The sequence below is a fragment of the Idiotropiscis lumnitzeri genome, chromosome 4 (assembly GCF_059441095.1).
Source record: "Idiotropiscis lumnitzeri isolate Australia: NSW breed Sydney's pygmy pipehorse chromosome 4, RoL_Ilum_1.0, whole genome shotgun sequence".
NCBI classification, from domain to species: domain Eukaryota; kingdom Metazoa; phylum Chordata; class Actinopteri; order Syngnathiformes; family Syngnathidae; genus Idiotropiscis; species Idiotropiscis lumnitzeri.
Window position 1 is genome coordinate 28,347,113 of NC_142394.1, and position 24,966 is coordinate 28,372,078.

At 45.8% G+C, this 24,966-nt stretch overlaps 4 protein-coding genes across 8 annotated transcripts; all 4 read right to left on the reverse strand.

Annotated features, from left to right (window-relative positions):
- Positions 1–12: 12 nt before the first annotated feature.
- On the reverse strand, positions 13–5,006 carry fga (fibrinogen alpha chain). The gene is made up of 8 exons (XM_088292630.1): positions 4,841–5,006; positions 4,667–4,771; positions 3,745–3,928; positions 3,509–3,654; positions 3,336–3,434; positions 2,935–3,084; positions 1,655–2,219; positions 13–724 (listed from the first exon to the last, which is right to left on the reverse strand). The coding sequence occupies exons 1-8, from the start codon at positions 4,895–4,897 to the stop codon at positions 93–95; spliced, it is 1,938 nt and encodes a 645-aa protein (XP_088148756.1). The 5' UTR covers positions 4,898–5,006; the 3' UTR covers positions 13–92.
- Positions 5,007–5,206: 200 nt separating this feature from the next.
- Positions 5,207–8,336, reverse strand: npy2rl (neuropeptide Y receptor Y2, like). The gene is made up of 5 exons (XM_088292631.1): positions 8,156–8,336; positions 7,959–8,091; positions 7,448–7,613; positions 7,207–7,360; positions 5,207–6,055 (listed from the first exon to the last, which is right to left on the reverse strand). Exons 1-5 carry the CDS (start codon positions 8,297–8,299, stop codon positions 5,513–5,515), a joined length of 1,140 nt encoding a protein of 379 aa, XP_088148757.1. The 5' UTR covers positions 8,300–8,336; the 3' UTR covers positions 5,207–5,512.
- An 8-nt stretch (positions 8,337–8,344) lies between these two features.
- LOC148339028 (uncharacterized) lies at positions 8,345–24,581 on the reverse strand. 5 transcript variants are annotated; one of them, XM_088292627.1, is made up of 21 exons: positions 24,265–24,581; positions 24,090–24,190; positions 23,951–24,020; positions 23,756–23,886; positions 23,376–23,464; positions 23,213–23,312; positions 23,076–23,119; positions 22,918–22,995; positions 22,657–22,853; positions 22,526–22,590; positions 22,353–22,459; positions 22,111–22,213; positions 21,946–22,045; positions 21,745–21,784; positions 21,503–21,663; positions 20,441–20,524; positions 20,254–20,371; positions 18,320–18,410; positions 18,109–18,178; positions 11,774–11,869; positions 8,345–8,545 (listed from the first exon to the last, which is right to left on the reverse strand). In XM_088292627.1, exons 1-21 carry the CDS (start codon positions 24,425–24,427, stop codon positions 8,388–8,390), a joined length of 2,166 nt encoding a protein of 721 aa, XP_088148753.1. In that variant the 5' UTR covers positions 24,428–24,581; the 3' UTR covers positions 8,345–8,387. The 5 variants fall into 5 exon arrangements, 3 of the variants coding, with proteins under 3 accessions (XP_088148753.1, XP_088148754.1, XP_088148755.1); XR_015842788.1 differs by having other exon boundaries at positions 8,398–8,545; positions 10,282–11,869; XR_015842789.1 differs by having other exon boundaries at positions 8,432–8,545; positions 10,278–11,869.
- Positions 15,402–17,551, reverse strand: LOC148339029 (lecithin retinol acyltransferase-like). The gene is made up of 2 exons (XM_088292633.1): positions 16,394–17,551; positions 15,402–15,716 (listed from the first exon to the last, which is right to left on the reverse strand). Exons 1-2 carry the CDS (start codon positions 16,991–16,993, stop codon positions 15,564–15,566), a joined length of 753 nt encoding a protein of 250 aa, XP_088148759.1. The 5' UTR covers positions 16,994–17,551; the 3' UTR covers positions 15,402–15,563.
- Positions 24,582–24,966: the final 385 nt, after the last annotated feature.

Consider the following 24,966-nt stretch of genomic DNA (forward strand, 5'->3'; position numbering starts at 1 on the left):
GCAAAGAAGAGGTGAACATTGAGACTTTATTGAGTTCAGTGTTGAACATTTTGGAAAACAAGCGGTGGAAAGTCAACAACACAAACGCTCGCTCACAATGCGGCAGGTCGCACAAACATTTGCACACTCTTCAGGCGTCGAGCGGCCCACACCGCGCCGCCGCCGTCGTTGAGGTTGGCCGACTGGCAGTTGTTGTACCACCAGCCCCCGCCGTGCATCGCCGCGCAGTTTCCCGCCCCCGTGTCGTTGTCGCGGTCCCAAGTGCTGAACTTGGCCCCGTTGTGGGACACGGATGACGGCGCGTCGGCCATTGCGAGGGCGTCTCCCGCAGTGCCGGTGTAGCCCGAGACGTGTAACGGGTAGCCTTCCTCCTCGGGACCCACCGTGATCACGTATTCGGCAGTGGTTACGCCCCCCTCCCCGTCCTGCATGTCCACCCTCAGGAGGGTCTCACCCCGGCTGGTCAACAGGTGGAGGTTTTGGTTGCCGAGCCACATTTCCCCCCTCCCCTGCGCGTCCACACGTCCGAAACCGTCGCGGTACTCGGCCCAAGTTCGGTTGAAGTCGAGCAAGCCGTTCTCTCGCTGCTGGACTAACAACCAGCCGCCCAACAGCCCCTCCTGGAGGCAATACGCCGACACTAGGTGGGCGTCGGCCGAGGCTCTGATGTTAAACAAGCCGCTCGATCCCCCCCGGGTGTGCTTGTGAAAGATATCCACGCAATCTGCAACACATCATTCGGTTCTTCAAATTTCAGAAGGTTCAACACGGATGATGCTAAAGCTAAAAATTTAAATTTGTTTCACTACTCTCAAAAAGTTAGGCAGATTTTTTGGGTTTTCGGCGGAAATTTCGGCACGAACGGAAAATGTGCATTTCGAGTTGAAGCTGATTTGAGCTCTAAACTTTTGTCAAGATTTCATTCCTTTTTGAACAACTTGGAGTTCTCTAACAAAGTTATTGACGTGGACGCCCTCGGAAATTGTTGAAGATCAAACTCCTGTTTTGAAATCGGCCATTGAGTACAAAACAAAGTTCAGAGCTCAAATTCAATTCACCTGCAAAAGTTATTGAATATTTTAGACTCATCTGAAAATTTAATTTGGAGGTCCAATTTAGTCATTTCCAACAAATAGCAGGCATTAAGTACGAAGAAAAAAACTAAACAAAAAAAAAACGGAAATGAATTCCTCCATCGAGCCTTATCAATTCAACATGCCGTAGTTCAAGGGGTCTTCAACCCTGTTCCTCGAGGGCCGGTGTTCCATCTCTACCTGGTGCAACACTCCTGAACAATCTAGTTTTTGCAGACCTTGTTGATTATCTGATCATTTGAATCAGCTGTGTTGCAGCAGGGAGAGTTGAAAAAGCTGCAGGACATCGACCCTCGAGGAACAGGATTGAGGACCCTTGCTCTCGTTCCTTGACACGAGTACGGTGCTTTTGGCGCCATCGTGTGGCGTTTTAGAGCGTTTGGGTGCGTTTTGCTGCGCTAACGGTCCAAAATAATCTGTGAGTAGGTCAATTTACGCCAAAGACGAGAAATACGGGATCCCTAACTTTCTGCGAGTAGTGTAATGTGTGACGAGGGCTAACGAGGCGAAGGCCAAAGCTAGCGGAACGCGCCGTCACTCCAGGTCGGAGGTTGCGGTACCTTTTCCTGTGTAATCGCTCTGGCGATCGACCTGCGCGCTCAGCACGCTGCGAGCGTGCACGGCGGGAACGTCGTCTTCCGCGTTGTCACTAAAGAACTTTCCCAGGTCGAAGCCCACCTCCGTAAAGGGCTGCGAGAAGCCGGTTTTAGTGTCCGAGTGGCTTCCTTTGACGCCGCCCACTTGAACGGTCTTGATGTTGGAGGAGACGTGACTCAGGCCGGGGAAATGGGAGTCCAGCCCACCCTTGGTGCCGGACACCACCTGACAGCCGGGACCGCCCTCTCGGGTTTCCACTACCTCTTCCACGGGGCCGTCGGCGGTCATCACTGTGGTCTTCTTGGTCACGATCTTGCAATTTATCGAGTCGCTGCTGGTAAGGTGCACGTTGTCAAAGTTGCCGCCGCTGCCAAACAAGTCCCCTTTGGTGCCTCCCGAGAGCTCGGTGATGGACTTAGAGTGCGAGGAGGAGCTCGATGAAGAGGTGGAAGTACCTGGAACTTTGGAGATGGTTGCGGGGGAGGAGCTGGAACCTTCCGCCTCGAGAATCAAATGGAGTGATTTCACCTGAGCAACGGAGAAGAAGAAGAAGAAATCTGTCAGACAAGTGGCGCCCAACTACCGTGCTGAAAGACCAACAGCTGGTTGTTTTGTCGTTAGAGATTATGAAAAAAATATGAATCGCCTTTGTTTTAGTATTAACTCATTCACTAGCAGCCGAGTAAATAAAATGTCTGTAGCCGTGAGTTAATTGAAATCATGATTAATCCAACGATTCCTTTTTTTTTTTTTTTTTTGGTGGGCGGGAGGTATGGAACAAAACAAATATATAAATGGAAACACTCTTAAAACAAATTTTTTTTATCTAAAAATTAAAAAAAAAAGATGCAAATGTGAAAATAAATGCAGTGCATTGGGTTTTACTTGCTATACACTTTTTTGTAATTACCCTGTTGTAACATTTGAATAAAAAAGTTCAATAGAATGCTCAAATTTTGAAATTAAGTATACTCACTGTAGTATTAGACATTGAAAAACGAGTACTATTTAGTATATAATCATATATAATCGTTTTTTTACGATTTTGTGTAATAATAAGAAACAATTGAATTTTGAGTCACAAAACAAAAAATACGAGCGTGAAAGTCACTTTCTTGTCACGCTTTTTGGTGAAACCAGCCCATGTTTTACTCCTCAATATTACCGAACGTAAAAAGGTAGACAGAAACAGTATGAGACTAGAATCGCAAGTGTGATCACGACGTCGTGAGGGCGCCCTGACCTCGTGGAAGATGTCTTGCAGCTTCTGTCCTGCATCCTTGGACTTGTAGATGCCGCTCTGGAGCGCTTCTTGCAGCGGCCTGCTCTGCATCACTTCCATCTGACGCATAGACTGGATGCCCTGCACCTGCTGGGCTTGGAGCTGATTCATCTGGAAAACGCAAGTTTTGTCAGATTTTTGCTTCCATTCCATGGGCCTTGTGCTGCTCCTTCACGTGTGAGCGCCTAGGCCACCTGGGGTGAGCGCAATAAAAGTGCAGAATTATCCAGATATACTTTTAAATGGAGCCAATGCCAGCTCCTCGGTGATATCAGTCGTTCTTTGCAGAGGATAAAGAATTTAGGATGACTTGGAAAAATTTCTCCTTGAGAACTTCTGGTGTGCGTCAGACAGTGGCTAACCTGTTTGTCCAGAGCCACGTAGCTGTCGTGGTCCACCCGGTGCTCAAAGTATTTCTCGCAGGAACCTTTGCAGGAACGCAACTTGATGTCGATGTCCACCTGGAGGCAAGAGAGGAGGATCCCTCGAAAACTTGTTTCCGATTTCCTCCTTGACATGGCAAAGCGAGGCTCACCTCCAACTTCTGCATGTCGGCCACCTGATCCGTCACCCGGTCACGGAGGGCCGCCAGGACTCGCAGCTGCCGGTCGATCTTCACCTTCATGTCGGAGATCCTCTGGCGAAGGGTCTGCGCCAAGTTGTAGTAGCGGTCGTCTTGGGCTGCAGGAGGAACAAGCAAGGCGTCATTCTCGAGTCAGGTTCCAAAAAAAAAAGCGGGCGAGGTTCCAAAGAAGGTACGCGAGGACCAACCGGAGTTCAGGATGAGCTTCTCCTTCAGGTAGTCGTACGTTTGCTTGGTCACCTTATCGGCCGAGCGGTGCCCGAGTTGGTTCTGCTCGAGCAAACTGCGGATCTTCTCGATTTTCTTTAGAAGGCTGTGATCTTGGGTGTCCATCAAACCTTGAATCCTGCAGCCGGACGGGCACTTGGGACCCTGGCGGCAGAGATGGAAAAAGAACTCGGTATTGATTCAAATTTCCCAAATCGATTCGATTTGATACACGGTGGCCCGATTCAATTCGATTTTTGATTCACTTCGATTAATTTTCGATTCAATTAAGGATTTCATGCAGCATCCATTTTACTTTAGTATGAAAGGCATTCTCAGAAGAACCAATGCCATTGAACATGTCGACTGTGCTTATGACATTAATTTTTTTACCCTCTTTCCTTTTTAATATTTTATTTGACTATATTCATTTCTGTTCTGCTTGTATGTTCAATAAAAATCATCAAATAAAAAAAAAAACACTGCAATTAGTACAAACTGCTTGCTGTAATTAGGTGCATGAGTAAAATATGAATATTTATATTAAAAATTGAAGCCAATGGAGTTACATTAATCATGTAGTTGCCGCTGACTTCACTTCTTCCGCCATTTTGTTTTGATACGCTACTTTCGCGGAGTGGCAAGAGCTCGAGTGTCAATTTATGGGGAAAAAGATGTGATGAAAAGTATCGATATATGGCTTTAGGAATCGATATCAGACTACGAAAAGGAAAATCAATTAAAATCGATATATCGATTTTTTTTAAATGTTCTTATTCAGCTTGTTTTGTTAAAAAAAGGAAAAAGTAAGGACTCTTGAGTACAAATTAATTTTTAGTGTCAATTATCGACAATTCCCGCTTGAAGCAACAGCAAAAAAAAAAAAAAAAAAAAGAACATTACCCAGTCGTCGTCGGTGCAGAATGGCCACTCCTTCTCGGTGGCGCACTTTTCAGAACGGGTGTTGGGCACCACGGGGCGCGCTCCTCTGGGATCCAGCCCGCTAGCCTGAGAACATTTTAGGTTTTTTTTCAGTAAATGTCACTTGACGTTAAACATTTTTACTCGTTGTCTCACCAGCGATGCGGCGGCGCACACGAGGCCGAGGCAGGCCAGCAAACTTGGTCGTGGCATCTCGTCGAATGTTCCAAAGATCCCGAAGCTGGCCGGTTTTGAAGCCGCCCTCGACACTCGTGACTCAGACAAGGTTGAGCAAAGCGTCGAAGGGGGTCACGACCTTTTGTGCGGCTGCACTTTGGACACAAACACAAACTCGCACTTTTCCCGCCATGTGGACACTCGAACGGTAAATGACTTTAGGAGAGACTTACACAACTTAAAACACCACTTTAGAAAGCATTAATATAATATTTAAAAAAACAAAAAAAAACAATACAACGCACCAAGACAACAAATCAATATTCAAACACGACATGACGAAAACATAAAAAAATGAAATACATCCGACTCACCAGAGACGCTGTTTATTAAATGTGTCATTGTTTGCAGATCGCTACAGACGCGTTTTGGTCGGGCCGACCAATCAGAGGACGGAAAGACGCTGACGTCGGGACGAATTGGAAATGTGACACGCTAACACAGCTCAACTGATGACATTTCAACACAAAGAGGCTGAAATTGGATTGGACGCGACAAAAATGCTACATCAACGTACACATGCCGGAAGCGGTTCAAGCCAAGAGAAACGAAACCAAATGACGAGTGTTGGTAATGAAAAAAACTTGGCGTTCACACGTCGGTCGCGTTATTGAGGCAGGCGGACGGAACTTCCTGCCTCCCCTCCGCCGTCTTCGTCCTCCCGCCATCTCCTCCGCTCACCCGTCTATCATTGAGTTTGAAGGCGGCGAGGAAGGCGGCGCGGTAGTTGCGGTTCATCCATCCGTAGAGCAGCGGGTTGGCGAAGGTGGAGCACATGGCCACCACGTGGAAGAGCGTGTAAAGCAGGTGGAAGTGCGGCATGTCCAGCACGCTGCTGTCGATGTCGGTCGCCAGCTGGAAGGCGTGGTAAGGCAGCCAACTGACGGCGAACACCGCCACCATGGTCACCAGCATTTTTGTGGTCTTACGACGGCGACGGTGGCGCTCGGATCCGGCGGACGCGCTGTCGCTGCCGCCGCCGTCCGCCGGGCTGACGTGACCTCGCAGCTTGGACCAGATGCGGGCGTAGGCAAAAGAAATGATGGCGAGTGGGAGGAAGTATTGCAGCACCAACATGGAGACGCTGTACACCGTCCCGTCCGTGCTGGACCCGGGCCACTTCTCGGTGCACACCTGCGCACACGTCCAAATTTAGAGTTGACGGGCAAGTTCAAGAGTTCAAGACACATTTAGGTCCAGCGAGTCAAAAACCTGTCGCAGATTGGCGTTAGCCACAGCTGGTACTTTCATTTAACCGGCAAGTAAACGAGCGCCCGAGGTGCCGTTGAGTAGAAGCATCTGCTGCGACGAAAGCCAAACTGTGGCTGAGTTTTGAATTTCTGGACCTGAATTTGCCACTTATGAACGATTCAAGTAAATCTCATTTCTTAATCTTCGAGTCTCAAGGAAATCTTAAGCTGAAATCTTCAAGTCTCAAGGAAAATATCTTAAATTTCATGTCTTAACCTTTAAATATCAAGTAGGTCTCATCCTAAATTTCAAGTAAGTCTTAGTCTAAGTTTTGTGTACTGACCCTCCAATCTCTCGTCTTCACCTTAAACTTTAAAGCAATTCTCATGTCTTATACTTCAAGTATTAAAGTCTCAACTTTCAAGTTTCACCCTTCAAGTCTCAAATTTTAATCTTCCTGTCTCGAGCCAGTCTCAAGCAAAGTCTTCAAGTCTCAAGTAAATCTCAAGTCTGAATCTTCAAGTCTCAATATTCAAGTCTCAAATTTTAAACTTCAAGTCTCAAGCAAGTCTCAAGTAAATCTCAAGTCTAAATCTTCGATTTTCTGTATCAAGCATGTGTCACGTCTTGAACGTAAACGTCTCCAGCATGAACATTAAAAACTCAAGTAAATTTCAAGACTTAATCATTACATTTTAAATTTAAATCAGTCTCAAGTCTTAATCTCAAATTTTCAGGTCTTAACATTAGTCTCAAGTAAATCTCAAGTCTAAATCTTCAAAGTATCAAGCATGTGTCATGTCTTCAACTTAAAAAGACTCAAGTAAGTCTCAAGACTTAACCTTTAAATTTGAAATCAGTCTCAAGTCTTAATCTCAAGGTCTCTAGCAGTTTTCAGGTCTTAACTTTAGTCTCAAGGAAGTCTCAAGGTCTTACCCTTCATTCCTCAAGCAAGTCTTTACATTTCCAAGACCAAGTGGAGTTTAAAGTCTTAGTTTTTGTCACGTCAAGTCACAAGCCATCAAAACAGTGAATCAAATCCAAGTCACAGTGATTCGAGGCTCCTTCTCCAGGAAGTCGACGGTGTCCTCTACCTGGATGCTGTGTCCCGGCGTGAAGGTGACAGATCCATACTCTCGGAAGATGGCGAGGGGACTGGCGAGCGCGGCGCTCAGCAGCCACGTGAGCGCGATGACCCTGAAGCACGTGTCTTTCCGCATCCTGGTCTCCAGGTGGTGAATGATGCACCTGAAACCGCGGCGACTCGCTGTCACACGTCAGCCCCCAGCCCCCTCCTGCCCGCCGGCCGGCCATCTTATCCACCCTCCTACTGACCTGTGGCGGTCCAGGGCAATGACGTTGAGGGTCAGAGTGGAGACGTGGACGGCGAGGCCCTGGGCGAAGGGCACCAGGAAGCAAAGGACGCCGCCAAACTGCCACTCACCCTGAAGCGTGTAGACCAGCGTGAACGGGAGACACAGCGCGTTCACCAGCAGGTCGGCTATGGGACAGGAAGTGGCATTTAAAGGACACAAGATATAGCTTGGGGGTCCACAACATAATATATAATAAATTTATTATTTAAAAATAAAGTGCATAAGGGGGTTCCGGAAAGACATGTTGCTTGAAAAAGCTCGACCAATGAGAGCATGAGCCAACTCATCTCTTTGAAGCAATGCGTCTAACCAAAATATGGCTGTATTTTTGTGTATTTCTTTTTTTTTTTTTTTTTTTTTTAATGATTTAGAAAAAATCTGCAAAACACTGAATATATATATATATAGAGTGAGAGTGAGAGAGAGAGAGAGAGAGAGAGAGCTTCAATTGAATTGTGTTTTGGTCGTACCAATGGCCAAGTTGGCGATGAAGAAGTTGGTGACGGTGCGCAGCGTCTTGAAGCGGTAGATGACGTAGATGACCAGGGAATTACCCACAAGCCCCAGGAGGATGATGGCGCTGTAGGCCGTGATCAGTACCACCTGTCAGGTGCGAGACACGTAGCGGTTGGTGGGAAACCAGTCGGGACGTGAACCTTTCACTCACCTGCACGCCGAGCAGCCGGATGGGGTCTTCGGGAAAGGTGGTGCCTTCGAAGCCGAGGTGCTCAGCCTCGGGCAAGTCGTCGTAGTAACTGAGGTTTGAGGCCCCGGCAGTGGGCGCGTCCTGACTGACGTCGACCCAGTCCATGTCGAACGTCCAATCGCACACGTTGGAGAGCCAATCAAAAATCACGCACTTTTGTCCAACCGTATGCGTCTGTATCGCGCATATCCAGTCACAGACGTGTGTCCACACCCACAAGTCTAAAGTTCAATTGTCGTCGGTCCTCTCTCACATGTCCCACATTGGAAATCCACCGGAAAACGTATGTCCAATCGCACACATCATGCGACCAGTCACATTTGCGGGCTTGGCGGGGCCATCGCACGTTGCCTGCAGATGGAAAGACGAAGGAATTTCAATTGATTGTGATGTTTGGGATGAAGAGCAACGGAGCGCGTGGCGGTTAGCGACGCGTGAGCGGCCGCTGATTCATTCATCAACACATTTCCCGCCTCTGCTATTTTTGGCTCAGCCTCATCAGCAGGGGTGTAGCGAGAGGCGCAGACGTCACCTGGAGTCGAGGCATCCGTCCAGCTTTTACAACATCAACAAATCAACAGGGACCTAGCATGCTGCCCTGAGGAACTCCACTGCAAATGTTTATGCGAGATCACGCCGTTAGAGTGAAATTGCGGCTTCGCTACATGGCAACACCGGAGAAGTCAAATACATAAAACACAAAATTGTCCACAAGCCTTTCACACCATATTGAATGTGGACTTTGATTATATTAATCACTTCAACAAGAGAATTCTGTGATTTTATGAATAATAAAGTCCTGTTTGTGTAAAACACTGTAAATTCCCCAAACCTAACTCGTAATAATAATTTGCCCATTTCTTACACTGCCGTTTGAAATAATGTTCTGTTCTTGAATTACACGGATGGAAATTATTATTATTTTTTTTTATATATCTGCTTTATCAACAAAATAATCTCCAGATTAATCAAATACTAAAATAATCTTTGCTGCAGCGTGGTGCTAGTAGGCAGAACTAAATGTACCGTTTAAGTTTTAAGAACTGCTTTGTTTAGATCACAGGTGTCAAACTCGAGGCGCGGGGGCCAGATCTGGCCCGGGACCTCATTTTATGTGGCCCGCAAAGGGAAAATCATGTGCGTCCACTCCCAGTTTCAAGCACATTTTCTTCACTTTTAACAACATTATTCAAGTAAATATCTGTTACAAAAAATAGTTGAAATTAATTAATCCTGGAATTTTTGTGTGATTAATTGGTTAAGAAACTTGAGAGCACCAACGCAGTAGTAAATGACATCATGAAGATTTGTTGGTGCAGTTTGCAGCGTGTTCTGATTTCCGCGCATCTTCTGCCGTTAGTAATCCACTCGAGGCTGTTCATGCATTTGAGGACTGTTGAGGACTGTCACTTACAAAAAAAGCGGACAAAAAAGAACTCACTGAGACACTCCAGCTCAACATCATCTTTTCACTGCCATTGACAAGTATGCTCGTCAATTCCGTTTTTTCAAAGGGGATGAGTCCGATGCGACTCCATTGTCAATTTCAAAGTTTGAAAAATTTTTTGTGATGCACAACCACCAATAGTTGACATTGTCGCCCTCCGTTTTCGATACGTGAGCTCAGCACGGTTTGTGAGTCCACTGGGAGAAGCGGCTGCAATTTGTGCAACCCACCTTTTTTTTTTTGACTGCGGGTGATAAAAGAACAGAAAAAAGGCAGAATGAAACTTTTTTTTTCTCCTGGTGAAATGAGAGAGTCTATCATTTCAATTGGTAGATTTAGTGTACATATAATCATTGAGCACAATTTCCTGCGGGTCTGGAAAATGTCAAAATGCTCTCAAATGGCCGGGACGGAATAATTAATACGATAGTAATGTATTCACTTACATTTACATATACACTGTTATTACATGTATTTATGCATGTATGCAAATCATTCATTCATGACGACGGACGTACTTGCCCAAGAAAAGACTGACACAAGCCTCTGACATCATCCGCCAAAAAATAAAAGTGACATTCGAATAGTTGATTTGTATTCAAATTATTCTAAATAAATATTAAAAGGTCAACCTACTGACCAACGGCGTCTCCGAGATTCGGCCTCCAAAAGTCCTCAGCCATCCAAACATCCAAAAAAGAAGAAATCCCCTGTTGTTTACTTTTCCAAATCATTCATCAACTCATGACAGAAGAGGAGCACGTTGCATCACTGCGCGAGTGCGAGGAGACGGCAGAGAAGAAGAAGAAGAGGCAAGTGAGACAGGGGAGCGTCACATTGCAGAGGCGGGGCGTGCTTGCGGATGCAAGGAGCAAGATGACGGAGGACGACGATCAAATCAAAGTGAGCAGGCGGCAGGTGGCACAAGGCATTGTCATGGCAATACAAAAATAATAACCCAATCGGTGCCGCGAAGAAAATGACAAATGCTCATTGAAGTCATTGAAAATAAAAGTGACAAAATAACCGCCATTGGCTCGTACGCCGCCTCTCACCCAAAAGTGGACGCGAAGTGAAAATGAATGCACGAAATGCAAAATAAATAAATAATTCGACCGACTAGGAGCACAAGGGCGAGACGGGGGGGTTCTGGTGATCCACTTTCCCGGGCCAAACATCCCAAAGGAATATCCCGCCCATGTCAGCCTGTCAATAAAGCAAGGCACACAAAGAAGCTAGCGGCGCTAATGCTACAGAAGCTTAGCGAGGATCAAAGTGCACTGCCTTTCATTAAGATTAGGGCCAAACCAATTCGTCGGACGGAGGATTTGGCACAGTAAGAGATAAGAAGAAGAATACCGACATGCAAGAATCTCCCTTTAAAATAATTAAGAAAAATAAAATTGGACCATATTTGCAGATATTTCTCCCTCTCTTCTCGGAATTGCATTCCGCCAAATATCAGAATCAATATAAGAATATTTACACATGCATCTGTGTGTGTGTGAGTGTTAGGGATGGCCCGATACCACTTTTTCATATCCGATACCAATACTGATACTGCAGCCTCGAGGATCAGCCGATACCAATTCAATAAAACGCAGGCACGTGGCAACCATGACGACAGCTCATCTGTGCTCTGGCGTGTCGCGCGAAGTTGACGATACATGATACACTTCGGGTTATTAGATTGGATCGGACTGAGTCGGATAAAAATAATCCGATATCGATTGAGACGTTTTGGCCTGGGTCGAACTCGATACCGATCCAGTGTACCGAAAGTCATGACATTTTTATGATGACATGAAAAAATTCTTCGCTAATTAATTGTAAGAAATTACAATTTCTATTGAGTTTATAAAGTGCTTTGATGTTAAATGAATTCCCGTTGAATTTTAAAGTCACCCACACATTTTTGGGATTTTAAAGTATGCAGCTCGAGGAGGAAAAGTCGAGGCCCGCGCTAACGTATCCCATTTTGCTGGCGTGACCATATAAGGGCATATCGCAGAGCCGAGGTAAATGCTCGGCCGAGATAAAAGCGTTCTGTTTACTGATGCAGTCAACCGGGAGGAGAAGTTTAAAGTTTTTCCTCATCTTATCGAACATTCTTCTTCGACAGTTAAACACACCTGCTTGACGTTGCCGATCAATCGGCGTTGAAGAAGTTGCCGCCAAGCTCGCCATCGCCCCCTTGTGGGATCTGAGGATTTCGGTGATGACGCTTACTGCAAAATGGAAGTGCATTATATTAGCAAGACTATGCTCTGAAAACTTCAATCATATAAACTATCTCAATTCAAGGCCAAATATGCACAGGGAACGATTCGGGCCAGATGCGACGAAACTGGAATTACGAAAATGTAATCCTGTTACAACTCAGGCCGGTACACCTGGCGATTGACGGCTGCACTTGCAGCAACTCATTGCGGCGCAAAAACTGCAACCGTTAGTTGTTATTATATGTTTTGAGACTCCACATTTCGGTGACAGAGACTCTTCACGCTGTGCTTTTTCAGCCACAACGACATCGTGGTGCTCGCTCGTGTTGATCAGTGTGGGATGAGCTGCTCAAGAAAATTATCCAGGTCACATTTTCCAGATAATTTATCTGAAATAAAATAATATATTGCTCACTTCTTTACTTTAAAATTTTTCCAGTAATATTTGCTGGATTATTTTATCATTTTTTCTGTAGAATTGCTTAGTTACTAGTCCCAATGGATTTATTATCTTATTGATAAAAAATGTGTTTATTTATGTTATTATGTAATTAATTGAAAGTGATTTATTATTAATTCTAAAACAAATATTACACAAATGTAAACATTTTTAAAATGTTGCTTAGTTAATTACAATTAAATTCATGATTTTAGAAACGAGACTGCATATTCCTACGAATATTTTGTTCTTTTTTTTTTTTTTTCCTAACCTAATCTATAAATGACCTTGTTTATGTGTCTATTTTTAAAACTCCAACGTACACAAAAGTTTGCCCGCCCCCGCACTAGCAACAAGATGGTTGTTACCCGGGCAGCTGATTGGCGTCGTCGGTTGCCAGCAGAAAAATAAAAATAGACTATTATGATGATCCCTCGAGATCGTCCCCTCCTCTTTTTCTCCAAGCGCACACATGCTTTCCTCCTTCACATGGCACAGAGGAGGTGTGTGAAGGAGTGCACGCCGGCTGCTGATGTCAACACTGACGTCACGTCAAGGTGGCGCCGCGTCAAGGCCGACGCCAAGGGAACGAAACTTGGGGGTGGGGAGAAAAATCGCAAAGGAGGCCGAGAGGTGGGGGGAGGAGGATGACGATGTACACACGCGTGAAAAACACCCAGCCAGCCATTTTCTTCCATACCTGCAAAAGTATTGGAACGGCGAGGCCAATTCCTTTGCTTCGGTTGGATGCTGAAGACATTTGGCGTTCCGACGCATAGCAGGCTAAAGTTTGGAATTCCAACATTAATTTAACAGATATTTACATCTGGATGTGTGGTGCAACTCACCTTTTGTTGGAAGCCACCCACTTTTCAAGTGAGCAAAAGTATGAGAACGGATTTCATGAAATGAAGTTGAATCATATTTGGTAGCCTAACCTTTACTTGTGGTAACGACTTCAAGCCTGCAAGCCGTTGACCTCACCAAACTGACTGCAGCCTCTTTCAGTTCTTGTTCACTTTCTGGAAGATTCTTCTTTCAGTCGCCTCTTCGGGAGGTAAAATGCATGCTCTATTGGGTTGATGTCTGGAGATTTGACTTTGTCAGTCCAAGACCTTTCACTTTTTACCCCCCTGATGAAGTCCTTTGTTGTGTTTTGGGTCATTGTCCTGTTGCATTATGTCCCGATGAGTTCTGGTGCCGTTTTTCGGTCAAGTTCCAGAAAAAATGCTTTTGTAGACTTCGGAATTCTTTTTGGTGCGACCATCGCGAGTTACATCACCAGTAAAGTGGGTCTTCTTTGTAAAATCCAATCTGGCCTCCCAGTTCTGTTAGTTGAGTTTTTGTTTACATCTTGTGCTACGGCATCTATCTTCTTTCTGATGATGAAACTCGGGATGGGAGCAGCAGGATGAATTCCGAAGTCTATAAAACCATTTTGTCTGTCAATTGACTGAAAAACACAGTATTTAGAAAATAAAATTCTTTTCATTTTTTTTCAAGTTTGGCGGGCTGGGTTAAAACGTTTAACGGGCCATATGTGGCCCCCGGGCCGTAGTTTGCCCACACCTGGTCTAGACAAACTACTAAGACGCTCATTCACACCAATGGCCAAATTACGAGTCGTCATTGTAGTACTGTTAAGTATGCCCGTTGGGAGAAAGCTAAAGAGGAGAGGATTCGAGCCCAGAACTGCGAGGCGGAAACACAAACCACTCTTCCAACCACGCTGCCTCCCCCACATTTAAAGGCGTTTTTGATCGGCAGCCGCCTGTCCTCGTCAAGGCCGACAACGAGAACAAATCACGGCCACACGCTCTCACAGCCCAAGACAAAAGGGAGGAGGAGGGGCAAGATCAGCAGCAACCAATCACAACACGGCATCGGCGGCAAAGGTCAGACTGCCAGCCGCAACCGAGGAAATGGCATCGGGTTCCATGGTCCAATTGTCAGGAACATTGCGGACACGGGAGCATCCCGGGAGAGGGCGGGAGGCAAAATCAACTCCTGCCGCAACAATGGCCCACACAGGCGCTAACAATACGCGGTAACCATGACAACAATTACCATCCATCCCCCACCTCTGTGGACTCGTTTGCGAGGAACACACCTGCAGCATTACAAGGGGCTGCCGGGTCACGATGCACACGCACGCCCCTCATTGAAATGCTCTCTCACGCACCACCACTCCATTTGGTTGACACACACACTAGTAGTCAGACCCTCTCAGACGACTAAGAACATTATCTCAGAAAACGCCACTTTACACCAGCCACAAAAAAATTGCACTCACACCTACTGAAAGGCTCTCTGATGCTTTTTTTTTGTTCACGCCAGGAAAATCTCACTTATACACAATGAACGCAAAACTGAAAGAGTCTCTCATAACACATTTTTTTTTCATTGCACATACTAAGGCTCTCTCTCCAAGTCCATTTTTTTTTCCTCAGACACTATTGAAACACTCACATTAACTACTGAAATTTCCAATCACGCAATAATGAAATGCGCTCTGTACACGCTATTAAGACACTCTCACACACCACTCGTTTTCCCTCATATAATTCCACTCACTACAATAAAAAATATAAAAAAACACACACACACACACATGCCATGTTTCCGCACATACACATTACTAAGTCACTCTCACTTACTACTAAGCGTTTTCAGTCAGAGACTACTCGAACATTCTATACACACACTACTGAAAATTTCTGCTCACATACACACAAGTAAACATCTCTGACACAATTGTCAACTATTACGCTCACTTCTACAGAAACACTCTGACACACACACAAAACTTCCTGTATTTTTTGCTCACACACAACTGAAACACTCATATATATATATACATACACAAGCACTACTGTATTCATTAACAAACTTCTGAAAAGAACACCTCAATTTCACACACACACAATTGAAAACATTCCCACTCTCACACGCAACATAAATAATTTCTTCACACTACAGAAAATGTTCTAACTCACACACCACTTTGATAAAAAACATCTCAATCATTCACACTTGACTTTTTTCTTTCTTTCAAAAAAAAATTCTTAAAACACTTAAATGGTCTCGCACATGATTTTGTAGTACACCCGTTGAATATTGAAAAGCTCTCGACTCTCAAACATAATGAAAAACAGTACGAGGCCTTTCCAAATGAATCTTTTATTTACATAAGTTGAAAGCGTTACAGTCCCTTGAAAACGAGAGAAAATTTTGCAGCGATAAGTTGACGCAATAATTCATTCAGCTGGCCATCCACAGGGTGAAGGGGATGAAGATGGCGGCCAGGGCAGTACCGCAGGACACATCCAAACAGGCCAGTGAGAGGAGGCCCAGCAAACCGGCCACAGCCACGTTCCGCTGGTCTTGGATCAGGGACTTCAACCACTGGCAGAACTGAAAAAAAAAAAAAACAAATAAAAAAATACATGAAAAAAAATCGAAATTTTAGGGGCAAATTATCATCTCACATTCATCGGAAGAACCAAACGGTCTTACCGAGTTGAATTAAAACACAATGAGAGTAAAATGAAAGCAGACAGCAATCTAACAGCCTAAAGATGACTCTAAAGTCAAGTAAAACAACATTCTTGCCAGCAAGCATTTTCAATAAAAAAATGAAAAAGGAAGTGAAAGAGTATTATAACCACTTGTATTATTATTTTAAAAAGCCTGCCTCTCAAAAGTGATTTTTACGTTTTTCAACGTATTGTTCCATGAAAGGAAAAACGTTTTAAGTCAAAGTAGTAGTACGCGGGCTCCCTCAAGTGGTAAGGAAATAATCATTCAATTAAACGTTCAAAATATGAACGTTGAATTGGCTTAGAATCCAGTAAAGTACATTTTTAAGTATATATATATATATATATACATACATGTATATATACACACATATTTACACGCACACATTCGTATGCATACATATATACGTGATGGACATCAGCTGACTTGGGGGAGCGGATCAACATTTCTGCTTATTTTCTGACATGTCAACATACAATACTAAAGCAGTCGTGCCATAATCTGAAAAAAAAATGAAACACTATGATTGTGGCTTTGGCCCGGTTTCTGACCTGTTCCGTCTGCAGGCTCCGCGCGGCTCCGTAGCGACACCACGTGACGAAATGCTCGCAGTTGTTCCACAGCAAACTGTAGGGGACGCTGCCGAGCAGGCGCTCCGCCCGCCGCGCCGCCTCCTCCGCGTCTGGGGGACCGCGTCCGGCGCTCTCCATGGCGTGCGCGTTGAGCCGCACGCGCGCGCCATACGCGAAGTCCTCCACGGAGTCCACGCGCACGCCGGCGCGCTTGGAGAGCACACCGAGCAGCAGGCGCGTGTTGGTCACTTTGCGGCGGAGGAGGCGCGCGTCCGACGTGACGGCGGGGAGGATGTCCGGGATGAGGTGCGCCACGCGGCCGTCGCCCAGGTAGATGCCGAAGTGCGTGAAAAGCGTGCGCGGCACCTCAAGCAAGTCGCCGCGCCGGTAGACGCGCTCGCGCGCAGGGGGCAGCGGTGGCGGGTGCGCGCACGTCACGAAGAACACCACTTTGTCCAGCAAAAAGGCGAGCGCGTCCAGCATGACGTGAAAGAAAAGACGAGCACTTTGTCCGGCAGGGAGCTGAGCGCGACCACCATGACGACATGGGGCTGATGCTCCGAATGGGCCCGGGCACATTGGCACCAGGGGCGGAACCAGATGGGCGTGACAAGCGACCCACTTTTTGGGGTGTAAGTGCGTTGACTTTTCTACAAAAATATTGGGAAGTGAGGCTGCTACACCACAACGCCTCCGTTAGGGGGCAGCAGAGAGGCTAGTTAGTATGCTTGCTTACTACTTATGTGGAACTTAAGGTGAAGCATCACCGCGAAATACCACCTGGACGGTTTAACACACACGAGTACATGCATACACACAATCCGGCCAGCCAATAAGATGTGGACGTGTGAGGAAGTAAGGGGGGGAGGGGTCAGACGACACACGTAAAGAAAGAGCACTCTGTTTTCTTTCTCCTGCAACTTTCCACACACACACACAAAGTATTAAGGGAAATAGAGTGCTTAGCAATGAAGCTTACATCACTGCTTCCAAACCACCAAATGTCTTCTTGCTTTTGCTCGCTCGCTCACAGATGCGCACGCACGCACACACTCACACAGACACAAAATCATTAAGCCCCCACCCCCCGTGAGTGTTGACAGGACGACAATCCACATGTTGACTGACAAGCAGCGTGTGTGGGTGTGCGTGGGGGTGTGTGCGTGTGTGTGTGGGGGTGTGTGCGTGTGTGTGTGTGTGTGTGCGAGCGAGCGAGACAGTAACGCCTGCCAGATGTGCGGTGGCCATCATGCTAAGCTCTCAGGCTCTGTTACCAGGAGCGAGCCAATTTGTCGGCAGACTTCGCATGAAGCCGACACACACAACATCAGAGAGGTTAAAGGTCGTAAAAGAGCATCTCCCAGACGCAAGGGCGGGACTTGTTGACACCTTTTACTTCCTGCCACTGAAGGACACTTTTAATGAACACTCTGCTTCGCCGCAGTCGTTCTGAGTAATTCAACAGTTTTCCCCAAAAGGTGAGGGGGCGAGCTGGCAGCGGTTGCCGTGACAACAGAGGGCCTGTTTGCAATTAAGGAGGAAGTGACATTCCATAGTGCGAGGTGAGAAGTCGCCGCTCTAATGAAGTCCAGTGAGGTCATGTGATCAAAGCTGACAGTCAAGTCCTCCACCACTAAAACCGTGCGTGTATTGCGCGCACGTGTGGGGGTGTGTGTGTGTGTGCGTGTGTTAACTGAGCAGGGGTGTGAGGTCAGGAAGTCCTCGGAGTTTCAAGTCCAGCAACATCTGAGCCAAGGCTTTTCCCTGCAGGAGGTCCACACACACACACACACACACACACACGCACCCGAACACACATGCGCACGCGTTGATTGACAGCCACCCCATGTGGGCGCGCCTGCATGTGTGTGTGTGTGTGTGCGTGTGTGTGTGTGTGTGTCTTACCTGGGGGTCGCTGCGCAGGGATGCGACCCCTCCCCCACCAAGTGAATTCTTCAAGACAAAATTCAAGCCGTTGATCCCTGGCAGAGTGTATCTGCACATACAAAAAAAAAAACACTTGAGGCATGGCAACACAACAGTGTGTGTGTGTGTGTGTGTGTGCGTGTGCCGCCGGCACTTTAACGAGACTTCAACGCGCACTAATGAAGCGCCTGCGGCGGCCATGTTTCGTTTCATGGCTTCTTTTACAGCCCTTCGTTGGGCTAATTGCTAACACATGCTTAGCGCGGCGGCACTCAGTGGCGGCAAACAACTGAAATTCAAATACTTTGCTACCGTACTTATGCTGTACGGTGGCAGTAAACTCAACTCACTTCACATGTTGAACGGCAAAAAATTAGCAAAAAAAAGCTGTTTAATGCCACTCCCAGTTAAGGATTAATATCACACTACACAAATTCCGGCTTGTTGCTTAATAGCAACCCACTCGTAGTGTTTCCGTCTGCCAGCCTCATGCTAAGCTGAATTAGCACTTATGTTGCGCCTCAATAACATTTTAAGCAACGGACAGAACACAAACAGTGCCGATTAAGTACAGTACTGACAGTCATATATTCTTTATTATCTGCGAAGTATTAGTGCTGCACTGATGAGCTGAGAGTTGAGATTATATCTCTGTCTGTCTGTCTTTAGTAAATCACAACCAGGTGGCCACGGATGACACTTAACAGAGTATAGATTTTGCAATTCAAACCATTCTGATATTTTTCTCAAAATTGTATTACTGTAATGTAATTTGATGCAACATTTTGCTAGCTTCTCAAAAAAGACAGTTTTCCAATTTTTTTTTCTCCAGATTTGACTATAATGAGCCCTCCTAGGCCATGTTCTCGTCACCATGGAACATGAAGACTGCCTGAGTTGAGTATCCACCACAATGCATGTTTAATGTAGCATGTCATTCATAATTTGAAACCTGACTTCAGCCATGTCATTCCAACTAACTCTTCTCTCCATGGACAAAATCCAGCAGGAAGAAAAGAAAGAAGTCATTACTGGGAAGAAGCGAAGGCTTCAAACAACTTGTGCCCAATCTCTCCCAATATTTGAGGAAATTAAAAACTGGAATAGACCAGATATTTCCAATTTGGCTGTATCTGCTGACTGGGTTCAACGTCCTGTTTGTTTTTGTTTGTTTGTGAAGTGCTATGGAGATTTTTTTTTTTTTTTTGGTCCGTCTTGATATGTATTTCAATGTCCTGACACCGCCCCCCCATTAAGCTCTAAGCAGCTTCTATGGGGGGTCTCTTTCACATGTGGTTTAATTTTAAGCTTAAAGGTGCCCCCGTGGTGGTAAACATGCAATTGCAATATTTGACATGTGAATAAACAGAAATTGAATTTTGTTAAAAGAGCTGCATTCAACTGACAAAAAGTGGTGACTCCCCACAGTACATTTAAAAACCGCCATTTATGCAGCCTACTTTTTGGTCAAAATAGGCCAGTGTCCAAATGATGACGCGATTTATAAAACGACGAGAAAATGGCAAAGTGGGGATTCATAAGGCGATAAAAAAAAAACAGACAGCAGTAACAGAGGAATGTGAATGTACTCTTCTTTTACTAAAGAACAGGAGTTGAATCAGTAATCGTATTTGAAGTGTCTTATGTATTTTTATTTTTATTTTAAATATCTGTACTTCTACTCAAGTAGAGAGTTTTGGATGTACGTTGCCCCGTTTTGGCGCTGCTGAGAATATAAACAGTGGATCTTTTCAGCGCCAAGATTCCGTGTGGTGGCGGCGAGAGACATTTGGGACCAATTAGAAACAGAACATTCACAGCCTGAAGCAGTCATCTGCTTAGTCATGACGAGTCACGGTGGTCTGCAAACGTTATTGCGGTTGTTCCTCGTGGCCCGCCCGCGACCCACTCACCGCGTCACGGCGCCGTGCAGGCCAGGCGGGAAGAGGTGGGCCAGGTATTCCTCCACCACAGAGGACGTCAAGCGTTTCTTTAGGTAGCCAAAGAGGCGGGCGTCACGAGCAATCACTCCTGCGCGAGATGCTAACGGTTAGCTTGGCGCGTGGACGCGCCGGAGTGCGAGCGGTATACGTTGCTCACCAATGTTGGCAGAGTCTCCTTTGTCGCCGCTTCTGGCGTAGGCCAGCTCTTCCAGTCTGTAGCTGTGCGGCCCGCTGGGAAGCTCTGCAACATTAACAGCACAATATCTCATCAAGGAGGCCTGCACGCTGCTCCCTCTAGTGGTACAAAAAGAACAACTGAATTAAATGTTCAAACTGTGCAGTTGTAGCAGCTTCAACTTTTTTATTGAATCTAGTACAGTACATTTGTTGAGTCCAGTTCAGTTGGATTTGACTTTTAAGTGCATTTTCATTTAAGCTTTTAAAACCGTTTATATTCAAACATTTATTTACAATTTCTTTTAATTGAATCAGTATTCAAGGCCACTTTATTTTTTTATAATTAAGCGCAGTGTTAACCTGCAAATTGTGCCTAATGCTACAGAACAACATTTAATACAATTTTGGTGGTACTTGGTGATTTTTTTTTTAAATAATAATTTTGAGAACCACTGCTCTAATGTAATGAGCTGCATCTCAACACCATCCCGCAGTGTTGCTATGCAGGATTATAACAGTTTGTGATTTTTCGATCTAGTCAGTTTGTTTCCTTCTGACTTGTTTTTTAAATGCAGTTAGTTTTAATTAGTTTTTTTATCAAGTTTGCAAGTTCAAACGCTTTAACTTTAGTTGTTTTTAGTTTTAGTATTAATTTTGTTTATTTTTTTTAAATATATATTGTGTATTAGTTGCGTTGAAGATTAAAAAAAAATTAAGTATTGTGTAATTAAGTAAACTACAACTCTTAAACAACTGACTTATTCTGTCGCACCAGAAATAAAAACATTCAAAATTAACGCAAAAAGCTCATGTATGATATATGATATTTAATCTACTTACAATTCCTTTCCTGCATTTAAGTGTTAATGTTGAAAACAATACAGAATGTTGGATGTATCCTAAATTTTAATGTTGGCCATTACTTATTTGGAGAGCCAAGTATTTATGAGGTTGTAGTATGTATATAAAATTTAAGAACCAGTTTTCTGGATACATGCCCTCTGCAGGTCACCATGGCAACTGTAAGCCGCTCACAGATCACCTGCATCTGGCGCTTCCTCTGCCCACGTGAGAGGGACTTCCTCCTCAGGCATGTCAGGCCCCGCCTCCGAAAGTGACTCCACCCATTGTCCATCCATGTGGATATCGAGTTGGAGTTCAGACTTGGGGTGGTAGAAGAAGAGCGGCTTCAAGACCGGCGACCTTGGAAGATGACGAAATCGAGGTCAATGACTGTTAAAATCGACACAGGAGAAGTTTGCCGTGCGGGTCGGTCCCACTCACACTCGGGGACGCCCGCCCACGATACCGCACAGTCCGGGAGCTGCGAGCAAGCAAAGTAACAGACAATACAGAGTATGTGAATGTGTTGGGGAAGTCATGAACACAAGTGTATCTCAACCCCCTTGATTTTTGCAACAATAACTTTTTTGTCGCTTGCTTGAAACATGAAGGCTGATGATAGCGTGAGCGCGACGGTCGTACCCATGCCAGTCCCGGCGGGGGCGATCTCTCTGGAGAAGACCTCCAGCGCCTTCTTGTCTTTGTGGTGGACAGCCAACCACAGGACCGCCTCCCTGGAACCCTGCAAAGGCACCACATTAGCCTGGTTCGCATCATGAGGTCAAAGGTGAAAGGCGCAGGTCTCACTTGGTTGGAGCCGTTGGCGCCGTATGTGTCCTCTGCTCCCAGAACCTGGATGTTGACGGCTGAGAAGTCCTCCAGATGCAAATGTTTAAATATGCGCTTTGTCCTACATAAAAAAAAAAAGAATTAATGAGAAACCTGAAATGCGCACCTTTACAGATAAAATTGACCTGAAATCCCCAAAAAATAGCCCAAAGCTTTTGTGAGCAGTATATGCTCCAGATGTTTCCGGCCAACAAACAGACCTTTTGATGATGCTCTCCGCAGTCCTGCGAGCCTTTTCCGCTGCTCTCGGCCCACCTAGCGGACACACGGCGGTCGCGCGAAAGCCATCCATGTAAGTGGCGCACACCTGCAAACGGAGCAGGACTTGTTGAGGGCTGCGATATAGCCACGCCCCCTATATGTCACACCTCACCTTGTAGTCACTTGGTGGAGCAAAGCCTTTGGCGCCGCTCACCTTAACGGCGCCGCCCTTGATACCTGCGTACACACAAAAAAAACCCGTCACCATCAATATTGACTTCAACGTCAAGCTGGCGCACATACCGGGCACTTCCTCTATGAGCACACGGCTGAAGTCGCAGATGACGTCAGGCAGCACGTATCGCCGCGGGTCACCAATCTCGTACACCAGCTGCTCAGCCACCGTGCCAAATGCCACCAGGCCGCCTGTCTTTGGCGGTTTGGACAGAACGAAGGAGCCGTCGGCGGAACATTCCACCACCGGGAAGCCAATGTTGTCCCTGTGAGAGATCATGGGGTTCACTAGGGCTTAGCAAGGTTCTCAGCGGGTGGCGAGGTTCTTACCAGTCGGGGACGCGATGCCAGTCGGTGAAGATCCCGCCGGTGCTCTGGGCACCGCACTCAATCAGATGGCCTGCCAGACTGAAACACGTCAGCCAGGCAGCATGTATAAGTGGCAATGAGTCAGCGAGTCAAAGGGTCAGCGAGTCAGTTTTGTTCACCTTCCGGCGGCCAGCAGGTCCAAGTCGCCTTTTCCCCATCCAAACTACAAGATGGCAGATTATCAACAAAGTGAATGAGTGGTGGCGTGTTGTCATGGGAACCACATGTTTAAAAATCTCAAAACTTCAGGACGTACGGCGTGCATGAGCGGCCCAAGAGCGAGGGCGCTGTCCACGCAACGGCCTGTTACCACAATGTCAGCGCCAAGGTCCAGACAGCGGCGGATGGGCAGTGCCCTGCGCACAGACCATCACATTAGCGTGCACGTGAACAAGATGTGTACCCGCGCGTTGCCATACCCAACATAGGCGTTCATGCTGTGCAGCGTTTTTGGCAAGGCGCGGCTGCTGCCATCGTCAACCATTTTGACCTCAGCGAGGCGGCTTTTCTGCGCCGGAGGGGTTTAAAAAAAAAAAAAAAAAAAAAAGTCAATGATTACACAAATCAACAAGTAAACAAGTCAGAGTGCCAAAGAGTCAGCGAGTCAACAAATCAGTTAGTCAATGTGTCAGTCATTCAAAAAGTAAGGGAGTCAAAGTCACAGTGGCTTAAAAAAGTCCATGATCCAGTGAGCTAAAAGCTTTTGAGTAAGCGCTTCAGTGTAATTGAGCAAAAAAAAAAAAAAAAGAGTAATTATGTCACTGAGTCAGCGTAAGTAACTTTAGGGTGTGTTCCTCACATGGGCCATGAGATCATCACCCATCACCACGGCAACCTTAAGGTCCAGGCCAGCCTTTTTGACTACTTCTTGAATGGCGGCGGCGCAGGCTAGCGGGTTCACGCCACCTGCGTTACTGACCACACGCACACCTGCGAGGACAAGGGTGGTTGTTGCGGAAACACCTCATCGTTGCTATGGAAACAAAAGACTCACCTTTCCTGTGGATGTCGTGGATGAACGGCGCCAAAGCCGCCTGGACAAAGTCTGGAGCGTAACCCAGATTCTATGAGACAATGGCATCATTTAAATGGTTCCCTCAAATATATACTCTCACACTCACGCAGACACGCACAGGTGCCTTAGCCTTGGCTGCTGTTAGGAGCGACATGGTGATCTCACTCAGGTAATCAAACACCAAAAAGTCCAATTTCCCGCCATGAATCAACTGAGGCACTGTGTACACACACATGCACAAACAAAATAAAGACGAATGCTAAGTTAGCATGAGCACGGTGAGTGGGTTGTACCTGAGGTGGCCGTGTCCCCCCAGAACCCCGAGGCGCAACCGATGCGGACCGACCCCGTGTCACCGCAGGTGTCCGTTAAGTGTCTGGTGTTCGAGAACGAGCTGACACGGGAGCGCGTGACATATTTTAGTGCCCTTCCACGATACAGCAAGCACGCGAACATTATGAAGGTGTAAGACAATAAAATAATACAGAACAAATATAAAAAAAAAATAATAAAGAAAAGTTGGTGAGCTCAAGGTGCTCTGGTTTGTGATTGGAGGCACTTCCGGTGTGTCTTCTTCGTCGTTTCTCAATGTTGCGTAATGGCACCTCCTTGTGGTGGAAAGAAAAAAAGGTGGTTGGCGCTGACAAGATAAAAATGTCAATTTTTTTTAAATAGTGCCGTCAAGCGATTACAATTTGTAACTATTTAATCGCAAAAAAATTCCACAATTAATTGCAATTAATTAAGATCGGGTATTTGCTTGAATAAAAACCTTGTAATTAATGTAAAATCCCCAAATAGTAAGTGTATTTTTATTCAACAACTGTTCTGTTAGCTTTCTTTGATCCATGAATACGATTTTGAGCAGGGTGTTTTGTTTTGAGATGATGTGCTAAAGATGTACCGCTAATTTGAATTTGGACTTGGAATATATGTAAATTCTTTTTGAGGTAACTAAAACTGAATTAAAATATTCAACTGAGTTTTCAAATTAA

Coding starts and splice junctions, on each gene's coding strand:
- fga (XM_088292630.1), bottom strand. CDS start 4,897: ATGCCACGACCAAGTTTGCTGGCCTGCCTCGGCCTCGTGTGCGCCGCC. Junction 3,435..3,508: donor CCGACATGCAGAAGTTGGAG/GTGAGCCTCGCT, acceptor TCTTGCCTCCAG/GTGGACATCGACATCAAGTT. Junction 2,220..2,934: donor TGCAAGACATCTTCCACGAG/GTCAGGGCGCCC, acceptor TCCGTTGCTCAG/GTGAAATCACTCCATTTGAT.
- LOC148339029 (XM_088292633.1), bottom strand. CDS start 16,993: ATGTGCCCGGGCCCATTCGGAGCATCAGCCCCATGTCGTCATGGTGGT. Junction 15,717..16,393: donor GGAGCCTGCAGACGGAACAG/GTCAGAAACCGG, acceptor TTTTTTTTTCAG/TTCTGCCAGTGGTTGAAGTC.
- npy2rl (XM_088292631.1), bottom strand. CDS start 8,299: ATGGACTGGGTCGACGTCAGTCAGGACGCGCCCACTGCCGGGGCCTCA. Junction 8,092..8,155: donor TCCGGCTGCTCGGCGTGCAG/GTGAGTGAAAGG, acceptor CGCACCTGACAG/GTGGTACTGATCACGGCCTA. Junction 7,614..7,958: donor CATCGCCAACTTGGCCATTG/GTACGACCAAAA, acceptor CCTGTCCCATAG/CCGACCTGCTGGTGAACGCG.
- LOC148339028 (XM_088292627.1), bottom strand. CDS start 24,427: ATGTTCGCGTGCTTGCTGTATCGTGGAAGGGCACTAAAATATGTCACG. Junction 22,460..22,525: donor CTCCACCAAGTGACTACAAG/GTGAGGTGTGAC, acceptor CTCCGTTTGCAG/GTGTGCGCCACTTACATGGA. Junction 22,214..22,352: donor GCGGAGAGCATCATCAAAAG/GTCTGTTTGTTG, acceptor TTTTTTATGTAG/GACAAAGCGCATATTTAAAC.